We start from the raw sequence: 20,256 nt of genomic DNA on the forward strand, positions 1-20,256 counted from the left end.
ATTTTTACACTTCCTGCTAGGCTGTAGAAATAAGTTTTATTTGGACTGTAACGCTATGTGAGAGTTTTAGATAAAAATGTGGTCTGTCTTATGGCATATAGTCAATTCCCACGTGATTGCTAATTTTACCTAAAAAAAAATCTTTGATTAGCGAATTCGATGCTACCTACCATTCAGTTTTCTTTTGCAGAAAGCTCACAAAAATTAATTCATAAGCAATTTTAATTTATTTTTATTATAATTAATATGTAAGTGGATGTGTCAAAGATATTTTGACGATCTTTAAAATCTAACGAATTTAAGCTTCTACCTACAAAGAATTTTAATTATTAACCGCCCCAAGCCTTTCAACCAACAATAAGCCTAAACCATCATTATCGGTCGTTTAGCTGAAGGCCAAAAAGTGCAAGCACTTTTGTTGAATGTATGTGCACGTACACTGATAATAAAATCGAAATAGTATTCGCAATAGAAATTTGCAATTTATGCCTTTATAAACACTGATCAACGTGACTTTATTGCTGTAGCAATTCTTTTAATAATTTGCCCATCTATTGCTCTTTCTCATTACAGAGAAGACTGCATAAAGAGTTGATGTCGCTGATAAAGGAACCGCCACCGGGTGTTACCGTTGATACCGATAGTATAGGACAAAATTTATCAGAGTGAGTTGCAATTAAACAAATTAACTACTATATGTTATTTGTGCTTTATTGCAAAACTAAATCATAAATATAATATTTCTTCTGTTTTTTAGATGGAAAATAAATATTGCCGGTTTCGAGGGTACTCTGTATGAGGGCGAAAACTTTCAGCTGCTTTTCAAGTTCAACAATAAATATCCCTTCGATTCGCCAGAGGTAAAGTGCCTACATATAAATACTCGTGCGTTTGTTTGTATGCTATTTAAACTGTTTTTTTTGCTATTTCAGGTGACGTTTATTGGCAATAATATACCCGTGCATCCGCACGTCTACTCCAATGGACATATCTGCCTTTCTATATTGACAGAGGATTGGTCGCCAGCGCTATCAGTACAATCTGTCTGTCTGAGCATAGCATCGATGCTAAGTAGTTGTCGCGAAAAGAAACGTCCACCAGACAATACACTCTATGTGAAAACCTGTAATAAAAATCCGAAAAAGACTAAATGGTGGTATCATGGTGAGTTTGAAATACGTAATTTATTTGACGGAAAACATAAATGTAACATCAAACAACTTATGTATGTAGCAAAGTTAAGACCCACAGACCGCCTTCAATTCATTCCATTTCGTGGGGTAAATTTTAAGCTGAGTAATATTTAGTGGGTTATTCTGAAAATTTTCCCAAAATCATGTCGATCTTTTGGTTAATCAGGACAGCTCCTCCAATTTTGCTGTATCAAAAAAAAAACATTATCCTAGGGCTCTGGAGTGCATTATTTGCACTGAAATAAATTCACAAGAAAGTTCTGAATGGCTTCTGTCTTCTTTTCATGACTAAAACTTCAACAGAAATTTTCATGGTAAACTCCTAACTGGATGAGCGTATGACATAGGCTTCAATGTATTCCTGACATTCAAGAAGTGGATTCATCATTTATAGGCTCATCAAGTTTCTTTTTCATCAATCTTCTTACGTTGACCAACGGGCGCGATGCCTTTTTTGAATAAAGTATTTCCATATGCTGAAACGAAATTTTAACTGAGATTCTTTTCTCCGTACATGCGATATGCTCCTAGCATGATAACCAGGTTAGCTGGAAGCACGTAGTTTGCGCTCCTACAAAATCAACACTAACGGTTTGCAGAATATTAGCCGGAAATCACAGCCGTGCAGACCTTATATATCATGTTGTACACCATGATAGTAACATGTAGAGCGTTGAGATGGTTCGAAAGTAAAGTCTTCAACGCAGTAAGAGATCGCTTATCGTCATGACAAGAGGAAGAGCGATCTCAAGAACACTGTGGGAAGAAATCAAATCCAAGATACCCATTTCCCATTTCAACAGATTGGAATTGTCCGGAGAAGAATATTTGAGAACAAATTCATGATCGAACTATGCAGCACAATGCTACAAAAGTGATAAGGGCCGAACGTGGTTGACAGGCTGGCAAATTATGCAACAGCTACCCGACAAATAGCATTAGAACCCTTCCTTGCTAAAAGGACAATATACCATCAGGGAAGAATTGGCAACTGAGCAAGCTGACTACAGCAAGCCGAAAAACCATAAGCAGTTACGACTTCGACAGATTTATTAATTCAATCGCTCTTCCTTAAGGCTAATAATAACTACTACAAATCTTTAAGAAGAGTTCTAGACCACAAAGCTTTAAGGAGAGTTCTAGTTGAGGTTACACCATTCACATAAAACAATTATACATACATAACAAATTACACATAGAACAAATATTTTTTTTTTTTAGCGTATAATAATAAATATCTTACTCATAAGTCTCTTTTTTCAATCGTTTTCAGACGATTCTGTCTAGTGGAAGGCGATTGCTGCTGCCGACCGGTTAACATATAAGCTATTCGCTGCACTGACAAACTCATTGCTGGTACTTAGAATGGAACTACAACAACAAATTACGCAAATATACACTGAGAGTAAATTGTCTGTGAAAAAAATACGTCGACGCGTAAAGCTCAAACGTAAACACGCTTGCGCAAAATTACATTAATTAAAAAAAATTATTCATATATTGCAAAAGGATAAACAAAAACAAGAAAAAAACGAAAGCAAGGTAACAGCTACAAACGACAGCAATCAACAAAAAGAAAGTCGCTTGAGTTGTGGGACGTTTGAGCTGAAAGCAGTGTTGAGACGTAAATGTGCGTAGGCGTAAGCGTGAAAAAATATCGTATTTTAAATTAAAATTTATTTTTATTATTATATAACTTTACTTTACCTTAACAAAACGACAAACGGCAAGAAAAGCAAGAATATAATATATCTCTACATAAATAAAGAGTAAGCAGCAACTTTGTGAGATGCAGACATAGTATACATGAAACACACCTACATAAATACTGACCGGCATACTTAACTAAAAAATAAATGAATGCAAACAGACAATGTAAAAAGTGACTAAATTTTCGAAAATAATAAAATTAAATACTTAAAATGCGAAGCTTGTATAAATTTCTAGATTAAAATATGCGAAAAGACAATTTTTTTTTTTAAACTTAACCTCAAAATTGAAAACATTTATATGTGCTAAATATTTCGAAAGCCATTGTCTTAAAATGCCAAGGTTCAGCATTATTTAGCTGAATTCATGTAATTATTTTTACGTTCTTGGCTCTGTTAAACAATTAGTATGTCAGTAGTGGTAGTAGTATTGTAAACCCAAAAAATTTGTTATGTTTCTTTAACAAATTGTGCAAAAGTGGCGATGACGATTTTAATAATGGCAAAAACCGCTTTGCCAAGGCAGCAGGAACATTCCACTATATGTTTGCTGAAAGTGCAATAAAACCAGAAGTATGCAATCATTATTTATTTGGAAGAGCCGGTATGATTAAAGTAATTATCCGATAAAAAAAATATGTAGGTATGCTTATGAAAGTAAAACTGAAGAGAAGAGAAAGAAAGCGATATAAAAGTAATTAAATATAATCCACGGCTGCATAATAACTAACATAAGTAATAGAAATTTCTTGAAATGCTAACTTTTTTCGAGCAACCATCATTACCTTTGTCTGCGCTTTAAACATCAATATCTTTACTAAGTTTGCTTAGCGTTACTAATGTATGTTTGGTTTCTTTTGCATAGTAAGTTTGTAGTTCTAACACTTTGGTGCAATTCTAATGTATCATTTGTATTCTTAATTTTGAGTTGTCAACTGTTCTGTTGCCATTTCAGTACATTTGTGATTTCCTTTTCTAAATGATCTACTTATATAAGATATGCGTATACACATACATACTTACTTACTTATATGCATAGTGTATTAATTACATTTTCCTTATAAAATCAGTAATTGCCAATTCTTTAATCATACATCTTAGACATACATACATACATATATTTACCTGTAGGATGCGGTATATTGCCGTTCTATTAAATATGTATGTGATAATTTTATATCTCTCCACGCGTAATTATAACTTTGTAATATTGTGTTTGTCCTTGTGTACTTTTGATTTTTTGTTTAATATATGCATATATTGTAGTTAAGTCGATTTAAGTGTAAGTCAAACTTAAAGTATAAAATTAAAAAATGTGTAACACGTCTTGAAACAATCTTAATAATGCAAGTAAATGCGTGTCATTGTCAAGTATTCAAAAATAATAAAAAAAAACGTATGATTATAATTCATACATAAATATGGAAACATAAATATGTTTTTATTTAAATGTCGGTTAAGCCGATGGAAACCTTTAAAAAATAATCTATAACAAATTGCGCAATAGAAATACATAAAGCGAGCCACAAAAGCCTACGCGCAGAGAATTTTTACGATGTATGCAAAGCTTTTATTTATTTTTTAAAATAAAACTCAAAAAAATTTAAAAAATTTGCAAAAAAATTTTTAAGTCTAATCAGATTTTTTTTTTTTTAACTTTGATAGTTTAGTAGCCGACTAAAATGTAATAGGCTACAAAATGTGTATATGAAGATTATATGAAATGCGCACAATCAAAATTTTTGTGAAAAATCTGATTACAAACTTGAAAAAGGGTATGAAAATTTACTAAATTTTCCATGAAATTTTTGCAAGAAGTTTAGATTTTTTTTTTGTAGTACAAAAAATTTATTTATAAAAAAATTCGAAAACACAGACTTTTGTGGTTCGCTGTATATTTCTAATTATACTCAAACCGCTTTTGGTTTATTTTAAACTATGGCTTGAGTTTCAGGCAAAAATCTGGGATCGTTCGAATCGTCTAGGCTGCTTTTCATTATCAGCCATATTATGGTTGGCCCGAATTCGTGTATTCGTGACCTTATGCAAATGAAATAACTAAAATGGCAAAAAAAAATTGTCTATCATTAAACCAATTATAAGTGGAAACCGGCTTAATGATTTTTATTTTTAACGGAATGGCAGCGCTTTTTTAATGCCCAAATTTGTCAATAAATGTACTATTCGAAACTCTAGCTGCAAACCCTAAGTACTGATATAACCGCACGTTCTCTCCAAACCGACTGCCGTTTGACGAAGTTGTATTGAAGTATGTTCCAAAGGTAAGTTTTTCTCCCAATCTATCAGACAGCGTGACCATCTTGAGACCCAGCTGCTTTCATCAAAGATTTTAAATTTCGATTACTAAATTCTTTGGTTGTTAGAAACTGAATTCGGAGTTCAGAGGAGTCCAATTACACATTAGGGGTATTCTCTGAGTCTTGCAAAGCCCTTGCATGGTGCACAGATTGCACGGATTGCACGGTTAAAACCGGTTTGCGTATGGGACAGCTTTGCAAACCGTGCAATCCCTGCACCGTGCAAGGGCTTTGCAAGACTCAAAGAATACCCCTATTGAAATCGAAAAGAATGAAGCAGAAATGCGCCGGTGCCGGTTTTGCAAACCAAAAAAAATACTTAGAATGGTAATTTGTCAAGATTCGGTGTTTTATGCGTATTTGCCTAGTAAACACTTGTTTTTCAACTTTGGCACTATTTTGTAAAGACGTCAGAAAAATACTGAGTTGATTTAAAAACGTCGTTTAATAACTAGTAAAATGAATTTATATTTTCAAGAACCAGTGTTTTGCTTATTTATTTATAAATGGGCAAAGAAATTAATTTGTTATACATTTGGGTGTCCTTATTCTTTTGGCAACTATGCAAAAAAAAATTAAAATTAACGATATTTTTAAACCTACATGAATTACAATTTACGTGAAGGCGTGTGTGCAGAAATTCATCAAGCTAAAGCCTCTTATTTTTAATCTATAATTGTTGAAAATACATACCTAATCTACGCGACTACGTTCGCATTTATTTAACCACATATTGGACATTTCCATTATGTTTTAGAAATAAAAGAGCATGATGTTTTGGCTTGATGCATTTCTGAACACACCAAATATATACATGCAGTAGGAAATTAGTTTTTGCCGCTAAGTAAGACATCGATGGTCCTCTGCAATAACGGCACATTCCAAAGTTCAGAAAATTTAAACTCCTACTGTTAAGTGTCTCATATCCTTAATTTTTGTCTAATCCATGTCGAATCATTACTACTTACTTAAGGGATCCTTACCCCTTACTTTATTAAGGACAAGACGTAGATTGTACAAGGATAAGATATTAATTTTTGAATTTTGGATTGCGTCGTTATTGCAGAGGATCATCGATATGTATGTATGTATTATATTTAAATTTTCAATCAACGCTTAGCGCCATCTCTCCGCAATCTTTCTTTCCATTATGTCAATTAACCGCTGGCGCTCCATGATAAAGTCCCATCATTGCCTCTTGCAAGGCACGCTGACAAGCCATATGTGCCCGATAACCGCCAGCGCGCTCAGCGCTATTTTCAGGCCGTATGTGTGTAATGAAACCTTTTGCCTCAACATCAGCGCCGCTGGGCGGAGATGGCCCTTCCATGTACAATGTCGGCATTTTGTGCACATAGAGTGGTCCCTCCTCCGTCTTTGGCAATGGCAGGAACATTTGATCGGTAGAACGTCCGAATTTGATGCCCGTCGAGAATTCTGTTGTTGGTTTGGGCGGTGGTACCTTCTTTTCTTCTTCGCGCAGTTTTTCCACTTTCTCAGCAAATTCATTTACAATTTCTGATGCATCTTTACCACTGCACATCAGTTCGTCGATGAGCGCCTCCTTCTCGCGTGCTTTCTTTTTCTTTTGCTCTGTTTCTAATTCGGCTAATTCCTGACGACGCGCCTCCTCTTGTGCTAGCTCCAGCTCGAGCATCTCCTCCAGTTCGTACTCCTCACGTCCCATGCGTGTCTTGTTACGTTGTATGATATCACGATTTTCACGTCGATATGCTTCGATCCGTTTATTTGTGCCAAGAATGTCGATGTTATTGCAGAGATTGTAGATTATAGTTTCAATTTCTTCCAAGTAGTCATTGTACTCTTGCAATGTTGCGAAATCGTCTTCCTTTTTATTGTAATCGCGTAACACACGTTTCCTTATATCCACTTCCTTTTCAACCATGGGATCTTCGAAGAGTTGTACTCGAAAATTGTTACGCCGTAACGGCACCATACACTCGGGGCATGATCCGGATCCTTTCAGAAAAAGTAGATCAACGCAAGATTCGCAGAGCGTGTGACCACAAACGTTGACCATCAGCTTCAGCGATGGGTTGCGGTATTTGGTTGTTTTGCAACGCGGACATGCCTGGTCCTCCATGCTGACAAGAGCACTTTTTGTTTAATACAGCAAAATTTGTAAGCTTTCAAGAACCTGCAAAACATAAAATGTTATTTCGGCGAATGCGGCGTTTTCCCAAATCGAGTGCACAAAACAACCGCCAGCAGACAGCTGTTTTTGACGTTAGTTCATTAGAAATTCATGCCACCCTGTGTATGCATTTATCGATAGCAAACTAGAGGGTGTATGCAAGTAATTTGTTTTAGAAAACTATTAAAAATTCTTCTGTAATGATAGGATATAATTTGAAATGTACTCTTCTGAGAAAGTTATATTCGTAATAGGAACGCAGTCGACACTACTCTCGAAACTACTCTCGAGTTTTCGAAAACAAATTAAGCTCTACCCACAATTGCAGCGGACGACGGCAAACAAATTCTGTTAAAAGATGTTGTCTTTTTATTCTAAAAACAAAATTTTATGTTCGGATTCGATGCTCTAGAAATGTGACGATTTTTGTCCACATAAATCTTGTTACCGTAATCATAATGTCCATACACACATATAAATGTATGTATATAAAAGATCCAAGACATTTTTGCTCAGTGTTTGATGAGCCAAATATAATGCCAATAGTTTCGCTGAAAGTTATTTGGACCTTCAATGTCTACTACTCATACAAACCCCATTCCGCAGCTGATGCTGATGAAAATAAAATTGAACCAAATAAATTATTCACATTTTCTCGTGTACTCTTTATTTTAAAGTTCAATTTTAATATATGTGTGTGTGTGTGTGTGTGTATATACATATATAATTTGTTTTAAATACATTTACAATTTCTAAATAAGTATTACTGTAAACAAGATTGATCAAACAAATACTTAGCAAATCAATCAATCCATCAATCAGCATTAATATTGTATTTTTCGCATACAATAATGATCATTTTAAATTAATTATATATACGTACATACATACATATGTACATATATCGAGCCCTCAACGCAAAAACACGTAGGCGACATTTTCTTTTTAGAATTTTTATTTTTTTTTCATGCAGAACCGTTCCTAACGCTTATGAATGCATTTCTGCGGCAAAAAAAAAAAATCGAAAAAATATCGTTTACATTTTTTTGCGGTTAGCGCTCGATATGCTTTTTATTTTTCATATTATAAATTTATATCGATTATAATCGTACAATAGTCTAAATACAAATTCAGCATTCAATTCAAACGGCGCGCCGCCATACAAGTTGCCCAACAGGCATACATACAGACATTGCAATTAATCATATGCATACGCACATACATATACCGACCGTTGAGGTAAATACTTTTGTATTATACCAATTACACAATTTTTTTTCTGCTACGCTATTTGCATTACGAATTGATTACGCATTAGTTAACTACATACAAACATACGTTTTTCCAATAGATACATTTAGAAATTGTATTTAGTGCTAGTAATAATAATTATAATAATAATAATAATAATAGTGTCGTTTTTATTTTGTAGATATATAACTGATTGTGTACAGACGTATGTACGTATACTTGTATATGGGCGTGGCTAGCTACAATTTGATTTAAATAAACTAAATGCTAGGCTAATTATGCTAAGTGTATACGTACGTATTTATATAACTTTTGAATTTCAAGTGAAATATTTAGACGCTTCTTTCAATTTATGCCGTGTTTTTTTTTTTTGTTTGGTTGCGCGACTATATTTGATATTTTTCTTCTAAGTTTAATGTTGTTATATATGTATGTATACGAGTACTATAGTTTTTTATTTAGTTCAGCACATAAAATAAAACAAAAAACAAAAATTTTTTAGTAAGTTTTTAGCAGAGACATTTTAATACTTTACAGTTAACAGTTAGAGAAATAGAACTGATTAATTTAATTTACTTTCGTTTTTATTTTTAGATAGCTTTATGCCTCGACATAGATACATTTTAAAAATGTATGTATGTAATTAGTATATACAGTAGTAAAAAAGCAGACATTTTACTAAGTAACAAGATATTAAAAAAAAAAAATAAATAAAAAACAATTTCTAAATTCAAGTAATGCTTCAGCAATCTACGTTAAATACGAGTATACAATAAATAAATACTTAATTCCACTAACAATCGTGACGAAAAACATTGATGCTTCCTATACAGTTGTGTAATAAGTATTCAAAATGCTTTTAGTAAAAGTAGAACTTTGCGAATTTCCAACAAACACCAGCAGATACTTCAGTATAAATGTACACTAGGGCGGTCCAAACATACACCAGAAAATCAGCTTTTTGGAATTTTCCTGCTCCCACCCGCCATGAAGAATAACAAAAATAAGGAGACCCGAAATATTTTTTTTTTAATCGGTTAATATTTAACTGTGCCGTGCGGGTAAAATACATTTTTTCTATAATTGCTATAAAATCCATGAAAATAAATATTTTTAATCAAGTAGGAATATTTCCATACAGAACGTTATAGTTAAAATTATGATGAATAATTTAAGTTTAAAATTTTACTATTTTTTCATAAAATTTGCGATTTGATTACACATAAAATAACATATTTTTGTACCTATATAAAAAATAAGATTATCGGTTTTGAAAAAGTAGTTAGTAAAATTTTAAAGTTCAATATGCCTCATTATGTTTTGAAAATCTCTGCAGGAAAAATTTTAAATGTAAAATACAGCGACTCGAACAAGTGTTCACGTGTTGATTTTTTTTTAATATTCACAATATTTTTAAAGTTAACAATTTTTTTGGTTATTTTTCTATAAAAATATTGTATAAGCTTTAGCCAAAACCCAGTTTCAAACTACCTATAAAATTTAGCAAAAATTCAACAAAATTTCATCAAAAGTTTCAAACTTGCTACAAAATTTAGCAAAAATTTAACAAATTTTCATCAAAATTCCGAGCCTATTAATTTGAATCTTTACAACATTTTTGGGAACCGTTGCTTAACCGTTATTTTTTGATTTTAATTTTATGGATCAATAATTATTGTTATATTTGGATTTTTATTCTTTTCGGTGAAATTTAATTGTTAGTTTGTGATTTTTATTTTTTTCTATAAACAATAATCGTTATTTTGGATTTTTTCTTCAATAAACTTTAAACGTTATAAAGGATACTGCCTTTTTTTGGCCGATTTAAGTCTTTTGTGATGTAAAAAATTCAATCTGAAAATAACGGATATAACGAGGCCTAACCGCCAAAAATATGTAGGTGAATTTTTTTTCAAAATTGTATTTTTGATGCAGAAATGTTCCTAGAAAGAAATTTTGCTTTTTGGCTAGATAATATGATCCAAAAAATTGAAATTAAAAATTTATCGGAAAAATAAAAGTACAAAATAAGCATTACTCTGGATTGAAAATATTTTAAAATCATACTTAAATTTAATAGCGAAAATGGAATTCCAAATTTAAGGGTTAAGTTATGATTTTTATTACAAAGATCATACCAGTTGAGGTCTTTGATTTCAGGTATTTGTTTTTTTTTTTTTTTTGAATTTTCGCTGTTCAAAATAATAACATTTTTTCAAACCCTGCTAACTTGTTTAAAATTTTGAAACTTTCTTGAATATTTCTAGTTTGTACGTAGAACAAAATAAAGGGCTCCCATACAAAATTATGATACTGATATTTTTAAGGACCACCGTAAAGCACATGTTTACATATGTAATTGGTACATACAAAGTGCTTTAGCAATTAGCAAAGTTCTATTTGAAGACAAAAATTCTCTCAAGCCGGGGTTGTACTAAGCGTTTTTTTGTTTTGCTTCTGAGCTAGCTTTTATCAGCTTTTGTGAGCTTATTTCCATTTTCGTTTGTGTTCGTTTTATTTATGTACATATATTTTACAAGTGTTTGCCCATTTTCTCATTTACTAAGCAAATAATTCTACCATGTTTTGTTTTCTTAATTTTTTTTTTGCTTTTGAGTAATCGATTTCTAAGAAATACGTAACGAAACAAAAAAAAATATTTATTACAAATCGAATCACTGTAAATATCACAATTTAGTTAACGCATAATGCATACCCAACTTACTATACATACGCATATATACATTTACATAAAAGATTTTACTTTTACATTCATATACATACATACAAACGTACTTGGTTATTTATAGCTTTAATGCTTCTTCTGTGTTTTTTGTTTGTTTATTTCAGCTGTTTTTAACTATGTCATTTAGACGTTATTAACGGGTATTTGAGTGAATATGCAAAACAATTTCGTTTATGAACTTCTTAAATGGGTATAAGTACAACAACTTCACCACAAAACCTTGAATCAAGCAACAGTAAACTATCGACATACATATCTATGTATTAACATGCCAATTGTAAAAAATAATGGATAATTAATATCTTATACTTCGCTTACAATACTCTGCATTTATTAGCATAACTCCATCGTCTCATTTGCCTAAATAATTATGAGTACATTAATCGAAAAACAAAAGTCTTTCGCTACGACTTAAACAATTTTAGTTAAATTTGCTTTATACACTTATGTACATTAGGGTGCATCACCAAAAAAGTTGTGGTTTTTCCAGCGGAATTATAAAACTTAGTATATTTTAAGATAACCGCTTAAATCTGTCGAAAAAATATTACGATTTACATGATCTAGATTGCTTAGTTGGAAACCATTTTTCGTGAATTTTAACGAGAGTTACTTATCCGGATTTCAAACGGTTTTCATCTTTCAAGTATACCCAAACAAAAATTTAATTTCAGTTACAATTTTAAGTTCTCCCTAACCGCCAAGAAAACGAAAATTTTTTCAAACTATTTTTTTTTTTGATATAGAAATGCTTCTAAGTCATCGGTTACGTTGTTTTTTTTTGCGGTTATGGATCTATATCTTCTATATTACTAATAACTCTGTGCAAAAATATCTCGATGGAAGTTCATAAAAAATATCAAATTTTATGATTCGCTTGTAGGAAAAATTATTTTTCGACTTATGTTTGTATGCATGTACATACATATATTAGGGTGCATCACTCTTCGTACAAAAAAAAAAAAAACTAAATAATAAAAATCGGTACAGTTTTCCTATCGGAAGTATAAAATTCAATATACGTATACATATTAATGACCTTTTTCATAAAAAATAAAATATATTTAAAGAAATTTATAAAGTGACATTTTTATACAAACTTTCTAATTATAAAGCAGTAAATGTCTTCTTTATTTTTCATTAGTTTGGGTGTAAGACTTTCGAAAAAATATTGATATCTATGTAGGGCCGATTTAAAAATGGCACCAAAAATTTAATTATTTTGATTCCGTTGGAAAAATTTTTAAATATGACGCACCCTAATGTATATACATATGTGTGTTACCTATGAAAGTATATACATATGCATCATATATATGTATATATGATTTATAAATCAAAATCAATCAGTACGAATTTAATTACACGCCAAACAATATTCTGAATCACAATTCCTTTTGCTAGTTTCCCGTAGTTTTCTGCTAAACAATTATACATACTTGACGCGTACATATGTATTTCAATGAGTATTTTGGAAAAAAATGTCTCGTTAATAATTAAATCAGCATTCTAAGCTTGAACTTTGCCTCGCTGTTTTAAAATTAAAGATTTTAAATAAGTGAAATATTTAATGCCGATAACTTTTGCTGTACTTTGCTCATTTGTTTACATTTCATTAGTTATTTATAAATACATTTACATACATACATTTGTGGTAGTGTTATATTCCAGATTATATTTTTTATAGTCAAATAAATAGGTAAAAGTATACGCTCTTTACTTTATATTTTTCGCATCAATACACTTTTCTGTATTTTTGTTCGTTTTCTTTTAAAAATGCTTCAAATTTGTTGTCCAAATTCTGGTGTACGTTTCGTTGGCGCCTTCTAAAGACTGAAAAAAGTAAAGAAATGGAATTATTAAATAATGGAATTATGAAATAAATTTAAAATAATGTTATATGAAAAAAATTAAATTCAATTCAGACCATGATGTTGAAAGAGTTTTAAAATATAATAAATCTTTTTTTATTTTCACTCCTTTCAAAGCTACTGACACCAAACAGCTGCTCATAATGCTGACTACACACGGGGCAACCGTTGAAGCGACATTATGAGGAAAGCTGAGACAACTTTTCAGCTCACTTTTTTCAACGAACCAAGCCAATAAAATGGCCAAATTAGGCCATTAACCGCTTACTACTAGTAAACTATAGTAAACTTATTCGCATAAAGAAACCCACTCGGTAAGACTTGAAGTTTACGCCTGTCATACGACCTATAATACTTTATGGTAAATAAGAAGTTGAATGCCAGACAATTTGGCGGTGTTCAGAGACAAACCGGTTTATGTATGTGCATATAGCCAATATACTTAGAAGTCAAGAACAGGAGTACAGGGGTCGGTCTACATCTTTCCACCAAGAGACGAACTCTGTACTTATGGCGGGTGAAGCTCTATTGGGTGCGAGGTTATAAAGAAATAGGTGCGAAGGAAAATTGGTGCAATCATATCGGACAGCGTGGCGTTCAAACACATTTTTTTACACAGATGGCCTAGCCGGCACAAATAAGGAAAATCTATTTATATATGTACATATGTATATTAGAGTGGTCCAAAAACAGTAAAGTCGGAATTTTAATGACGCCACCCACTAGGATTGTTCTATACCGAAAAATATACCCCTATTTAGAGGTCGCTCAAAGCGCTCAAAGTTTTCCATGTATTTTATATGGGGGAAAACAACTTGTCGTAGAAATGGTATAAAATTCTTGAAATTAAAATTTTTCTATCGGAAAACTGTGGTTCTTCGGCAGACTTTCAATAATAATATCCAATCGTTTATTTAACCATTTTTTAATACTACTTTATTGGTCCCGCCATTGCATTTTCTGGGGTTTTGGCGGACCAATAAAATATAGTTGCCATGAAAAAATGGCTAAAGAAACAACTGGGTATTATTATTGGGAATTTCCTGAAGAGAAAAAGAGTTTTCCGATCGAAAAATATATATTTCGAGAATTCTGCACTATTTCTTCGAAACGTTTTTTTTTACCCATATAAAATACATAAAAAAGTGTGAGCGCTTTGAGCACTCCCTATTTTTTTTTAAATAAAAGAATATTTTGAAAAATATATGGGTATAGGTCGGTATAGAACAATCCTAGGGGGTGGCAGCATTAACTTCCGACTTTACTTTTTCACATGCATTTCTGGACCACTCTGATGTACCTATCCTATATCCATTTTTAGGCTCTAAATCGAATTACCTTTTGTAAAGAGAGTAAGTATCTCTCTACTGCTGCAAGAGCGAGGGGAAATTTATAAGAGTTATGACCTCTCTACTTAGGATATATCCTCGCTACATAAAACCGTAATGAAGCCTATAATGTGTTGCGAAGAGATCTGGGTCGCATGCTGCGAAGAAAGCTGGGTCGCATGCGCATGCACATAAAAGGGCAGTCGGTAACCTCGATAACGATGTGTAACGGGAAGATAAATTTAACAGACATTCAAGAAAACGGTCCTTGCGTGCTGCTTAACATACACCCCTCCGACATCGTAGGTAAGGCTGCTGCAGTAAGGGATGCATTCAAACTTAACGGCCCTGGGCACAACTGCCTTAACGTTTGGACATTCTTGGGGGCTTTGGCTTTATGCCGTATACATAACTTCGATGACCGCGTGTGTAGACTGTCTAATTGAGAACTTTCTCCGCGAAAATCTCCTCCAGGGACGAGTGGACGGAAAGCAGAGGTGGGGTTCGCAGAAGACACTGTGAACTTATATATGTATGGGAGGTGGAGGGATGTCTTGTAGGGAGCTCTTCATCAACCTCAAATTTCGGCCTCTAAATCGTTGTAGTGTTTTCCAAACAGAGATAGATGGTCTTAAGGAAGCAGTCGATTAGCTGTTCAATTGTTGAGCATTCGAATGGGAGGTAAACACTTACTTTGCTACTCAAGCGAAAATTATGGCTTTGGACTCGCTTACAGTGCACTCAAAGCAAGTAAAGGAATTTTTATGATTTTAAAACATCAACATTTACGAAAAATTAATCTGCTGGATTAATAAGATCTGTGTTTACAGTCCGATTTTGATGAAATTAAAAATCTGTTTTGCCGGTTTGATGAGCTATACTTAAAAATGGATTCACTATATGGCGCTAGAGCCGAGCTACTAGAAAATCATTAAATATGGCCCATTTTTTATGATAGTAAAACGGTATGCTGTAGGTGTGATTAGAAATACTCGCTAGATGGTGCTGGTGTCGCGGTTTCCAGAAAGTCTATATTTATGGTTCGATTACAGCTATTTTTGATAGATATCTCATTGAACATTATTTAGAAAGACCGCAACTATCTTTGGAGTCCGCCTTCATATTAACTGCTAGTTTTTTTTTCCGGTTGGCGTGTATCAAATCAATAAAAAATTTTATACCGATTTCGTAGTTTTTGTAATTTAACTTTTTGATGGCAATTCTGTAATTTAAAATGACCTTTTTATTTCCTTATCCTGGCCTACATATATCCCAACTCAAAGCAAATGGTATATTATTACCCTTACCTCTGTAACGCTGTCGCTTCGTCCAATTCGGCATCGCCTTCATCGATTCTTGCACCGCTACAACTGCGGCATTTACAACATATAATACAGGGTGCTGCCAATAGCAGTAGCGGTGAGGCAACCAACAACAATATACCGAAACCGGCAAAAATACCAATCACTTGCGCTCTATGCCACACCACCGAGGCACGGGAATGTCCAAGTTTGTTCTTGCATGGCCCACGATCGTAGTGACGCAACAGAAAGTCGTCCTGCAAGATAACAACAATATAGAGTAATAAACATTAAGCACACTACGCACATAACACTCTAGCTTCTATGTAGATACTTAATAGCGCTTATTTCACAATCAACTTGGGTAATTTTGAAAATGTGGAAAATTTGGCAAAATGTGCGCACAAAATTGCTTGTGTAAATATTTAATTTTTGTACGCCGCATACTTACATCCAAACTGGCCAAACAGTACCAGCAGAAGACGTGCTTGCAACGTTTGCACATCATCTGCGCACAACCCTCATCCTTTTCGATGGGCACAGCACACATGGGACAGCACTTGATGAGGTCATTGTCGAAGGGTATACCAATGTCATCCTGACCGTCCGCCACCAAACGACGACTATTCTCCTCACAAGTCAGATTTGGATGCCACTGCAGTGGTAAAAAGTAAAAGTAACAAATTATAAGTGAACCAAAAGGGACAGACAGAAATTAGCAAGAAATTCACGAAAATAAAGAGCTGTGTGTGTACTAACCGCTTTCTTGCAGGACGAGCAGAATTCATCCTTACACGACGGACACTGAACGGCGCAGAGTGGCTGTGCGTGCGTGCCATGCGTGTCAGTGAAAGCAGCGCCCGGAGGGCCGCCACCACCACCACCAGCACCTGTCGAGGTCGATGGTGTGGCATCGGAATGTGGACCAACGCCGACGTGACAAACGGTTTCGCAGCCAGCGCGCGGACACCAGGTGCGCGTCTTGTCCATTTCGATTTCTGGTGAGCGTACAAAAAGGTGTGCAAGGAAGATTATTATTATTATTATTATGTTTTTATTAATTTAATGGTGTGCTTGTTTTATAGGAATAATATGTATGAAAACAAAATATGTTAGCATACCTTTGTTGAGTCGATATCGATGGTGCTTCTTCATCAAGTTGGTCGTCGTTAGGTTGGCGATTTCGGGTAGTGTCATAATGCCTTGCGCCGGGCATTGGGCATCGGGACACGAGATCTCGTAGGCGCCTTCGGTTATTTCAAAATCCACATAGGCCTTCATGCACTGCAAAGGGGCAAAGAGAGAGAGAGAGAAAAAAAATGTGTGAGTGAGCGGCGCCAAATTAGTGTTTAGTCATAAAAGTATGTAGCAACAACACGAATAACATTAGTCCAAATTGAATTGCAAAGTGGCGCCTGCAATTATGCTCCAGTGATGGCCATTAAAAATTTAAAACTTTTTAGTTTGTATGGCAAGGGAAAACGACAACAACAACAAATCTGTGGACACAAACTAACAATCTAATTGCGGCGAAGCAAAGGATGCAGTTAGGAGATGTCTTATGCCTGCTGTACTATGCCACATACGATGCAAGTAATTTCACAACTTTTGCAAAGCGGAAAAAGTACAAAATTTTTTATAAAACTTGCGGCATAAAAAATCCAAAAACCGGATATTCCGGCTTCCGTTGGAAGAACTTCAGTTGCTAAGCTGCTGCGCTGCGCTTGTGGGGTTATATGTATGTGTGTACATATGTAGCAGCATAGCCTATTGCGAGCGGGAAAGAAAGGACTGGCACGTAAGTGGCGTGGGTAAGAAGCAGTTGGCTGTAGAATAACTTGGCCATCAGCAGTAATTGTAAAGCCCAACATTTTGCAAATGCAATTTTCGCCAACTGTTTACAATGTTAAAAACTCACTAAAACAACAACAAAGCTAACAAGTCAATTTGGAACCATACAGCATAGTGCAACATGGCAGCTGGTTAAAAATTAAATTTGGTTTCTATACAAGAAAAAAATTCGTTTTGGTGTTTATGCTATTTTAAATTTATCTTTTCTTACTAAAATTTGCGGATTTTTTAGGATTGTCCGGCATTTTCTTGCGACTGTTCGGATTATTTTGTTGGGGATTTTCATATTTTATTCGAAACTTTTCGGGATGTTTCCGAAAAAAATTTTTGAGATTTGTGAATTTTCGAAGAAATTTCTTTTCTCCGGATGGCTTCATGATTGTTTGGGACTTAAAGTATCTTTTCATTACTTTTCGCAATTTTTCAGCAATTTCAGGTTCAACAGTAGGTACAAGCATGGAAAACTTAACTTTTTCGTAGTAAATATTTCAAAAAATATATAGCACATTTTACTGATTACTTTCGGCATACAATAATATCGGTTTGGATTTGCATTTTAGCTTTTTCTTCAAAAATAGAAAGCAAGCTTTATCGAGTTTTTTTTTTTTGTCAAATCAAAATTGTTCACTTTTTATTATAGAACTATTAAACCCGCGTGGCGTTAAAACGCCAAACCGATGGCAGGAAAAAAGTTCAAACTGCAAAAGATAAACAGGAATAACGGCAGCACGGCTGATGATGTTTTATTTGTTACCAGGGAACGGATTTTTAGGACCTAAAAACCTATAAAAATGCAAAAAAAAGTAACGAAATAGGCTGGAAAAGGCAAAATAAAATAGCGAAAAAGGCAGGAAAAGGGGGAAAAAATGGTATTGCAAAAAAAGCAAAGTAAGGCACTAAAAAAAGACAGAAAATACGAAGAACAATCAAAAATGACATTTATTTTAGAAATGCTTATATTACAAGTAAAAAGAGAAAAACTATGAACTAGTTTCATTATATGAAAAATTTGTACTTTGAATCTTTGACTATTTAATCCTTTCGAGTTTCTAACTCATAAAACTTTAATCTGTATAGTTGTAGTAACATTGAACCACAAGATGCATTTTGAAGTTTTCTGGCAGCATTTTCATTCGATTTTCGCGAAGAAAAGCCTTGAATGTACTAAATGTGCGCTCGACGTAAGTTGATACAAGTGGAGCTCAATTTAAATATGGAACGTTTGAAACGTTCGTATTATCAGAAATAAGGGCGTTTTCCTCGCCCTTTACAATTTTATCCACACCCCTTATTGTCTTCAAGCCTACGTTAGCTGAGAAAACGGCTTTGAATTTTTTCAACACCAATTTGGCAAGAGGACCCTGTGCTTCTATAAGCCGCATGGGCATGTGTATATTTTTTAATCTTTAAAAAAAAATTGCAAATGCTATAATCACTTTTTTAAAGGTAGAAAAGGCAAAAAAAGGCAAATATCTTAAAAAAGGCAACCATGTTTTCAATTTTCGGCCACAAAAATCGTTTAGCATGTGTCTGTAGCGCTGACCGTTGATCGAAATGGTGTTTCCAGCAGTAATTTCCAAGAAAAATGGGCAAATATTGCCACCGCACCGAATTATCACTACCTGAGGATGCATTGGCTTCCCGACGATGACGTGCGGGTTTTCCGTTCCTCAGAAGCAGCAGTTTTTCGTGTTAACATAGACGCCGAGATGAAATAGCGCTTCATCAGAAAATACGATTTTTCGAGCAAATTCGTTGCGCACTTCATTTGCACGTTGTTCAAGCTGGAAAGAGCTGTAACTGTCAAAATAGTATGACTAAAAAAAAAAAAAACTATATGGACCACACAATATACTTATATACGAGTATATAAATGATGATTTTTTTTTTTTAGGCTCTGGGACTAAATACGTTGACTATTCAGTCAAGGGCTCACTAAGCCAGAGAAGGAAGGTTGCAGTATTACCAAATACACTAACAACCAATGAACCGTTGCTCATAAGCCTGTTAAATAAAATTTCAGTTCTTTTGTCGATTGCTGATTATAGGTCATGTAGCTGATCGAATCTTTGCCTGGACTCTCACAAATAGGTTCCCTTATAACATTTGTGCTCCCTATACTTTGTGTCTTTAATTAGGCCTCTGCAGTTTGAATGCATGCGCTGCTAGAAGAGTGTTCTTCTTATTGATAACAATAAACCAGCAGGTTTCCTATCCTATGATCTATACATAGTCCATGTAACCCATGTATGTATGCCCAGTGCACGTGTATACCACACAGTCTGTCTAGTGGTACATGATCAGATCGTACGATTGTTTGATTTGCCGTAAGTCCGTCTCAAGTAAGACGTCAAGATGACTAGCTCCTCAAGTCTTCCGACCTACCCTTCTGCTTTATCCGCTCCTCCAGATTAAGCGTCGCCGACATTTTTCTGTCCAGCATGATTTGAAAGTACTTTGTTTGCTTAGCTTTGGTTGTAAAGTAGTCTCCCATAATTCCGGGTATTCCAGACAGGAATCTTGTGTATCCGAG

The 20,256-nt window shown here is 34.0% G+C and overlaps 3 protein-coding genes across 7 annotated transcripts in view; 1 reads left to right on the forward strand and 2 right to left on the reverse strand.

Annotated features, from left to right (window-relative positions):
* LOC108358516 (ubiquitin-conjugating enzyme E2 W) overlaps positions 1-4,336 on the forward strand; it is a 42,759-nt gene extending 38,423 nt beyond the window's left edge. For all 4 annotated transcript variants that reach the window (XM_017609915.1, XM_017609913.1, XM_017609912.1 and 1 more), the window contains 4 exons: positions 574-665; positions 758-860; positions 933-1,164; positions 2,467-4,336. In XM_017609915.1, coding sequence (XP_017465404.1) covers positions 574-665; positions 758-860; positions 933-1,164; positions 2,467-2,480 — 441 coding nt within the window. In that variant the 3' untranslated portion in view covers positions 2,481-4,336. The remainder of the gene's footprint in view (positions 1-573; positions 666-757; positions 861-932; positions 1,165-2,466) is intronic.
* Positions 4,337-5,425: 1,089 nt separating this feature from the next.
* On the reverse strand, positions 5,426-7,446 carry Mat1 (CDK-activating kinase assembly factor). Its single transcript, XM_017609920.1, has one exon. The coding sequence runs from the start codon at positions 7,322-7,324 to the stop codon at positions 6,374-6,376; it is 951 nt and encodes a 316-aa protein (XP_017465409.1). The 5' UTR covers positions 7,325-7,446; the 3' UTR covers positions 5,426-6,373.
* A 4,737-nt stretch (positions 7,447-12,183) lies between these two features.
* Positions 12,184-20,256, reverse strand: part of LOC108358517 (mucin-12) — a 142,750-nt gene continuing 134,677 nt past the window's right edge. The window contains exons 4-8 of one of the 2 annotated variants that reach the window (XR_001846789.1): positions 16,994-17,156; positions 16,632-16,870; positions 16,324-16,527; positions 15,811-16,129; positions 12,184-13,205 (exon numbers count right to left, since the gene is read on the reverse strand). Coding sequence is in view for 1 of the 2 variants with exons in the window: in XM_017609916.1 (XP_017465405.1) it covers positions 13,199-13,205; positions 15,879-16,129; positions 16,324-16,527; positions 16,632-16,870; positions 16,994-17,156 (864 nt within the window). In the remaining variant the exon portion in view is untranslated. The remainder of the gene's footprint in view (positions 13,206-15,810; positions 16,130-16,323; positions 16,528-16,631; positions 16,871-16,993; positions 17,157-20,256) is intronic. The other variant, XM_017609916.1, reaches the window with a different exon arrangement.

Source organism: Rhagoletis zephyria, unplaced genomic scaffold (assembly GCF_001687245.7).
Source record: "Rhagoletis zephyria isolate East Lansing unplaced genomic scaffold, Rhagoletis_zephyria_1.1 Rzeph_scaffold_00266, whole genome shotgun sequence".
Classification (NCBI taxonomy): Eukaryota; Metazoa; Arthropoda; class Insecta; order Diptera; family Tephritidae; genus Rhagoletis; species Rhagoletis zephyria.

Bases quoted from the DNA above. Each gene is read 5' to 3' on its own strand.
- Mat1 (XM_017609920.1), bottom strand. From the start codon at position 7,324: ATGGAGGACCAGGCATGTCCGCGTTGCAAAACAACCAAATACCGCAAC.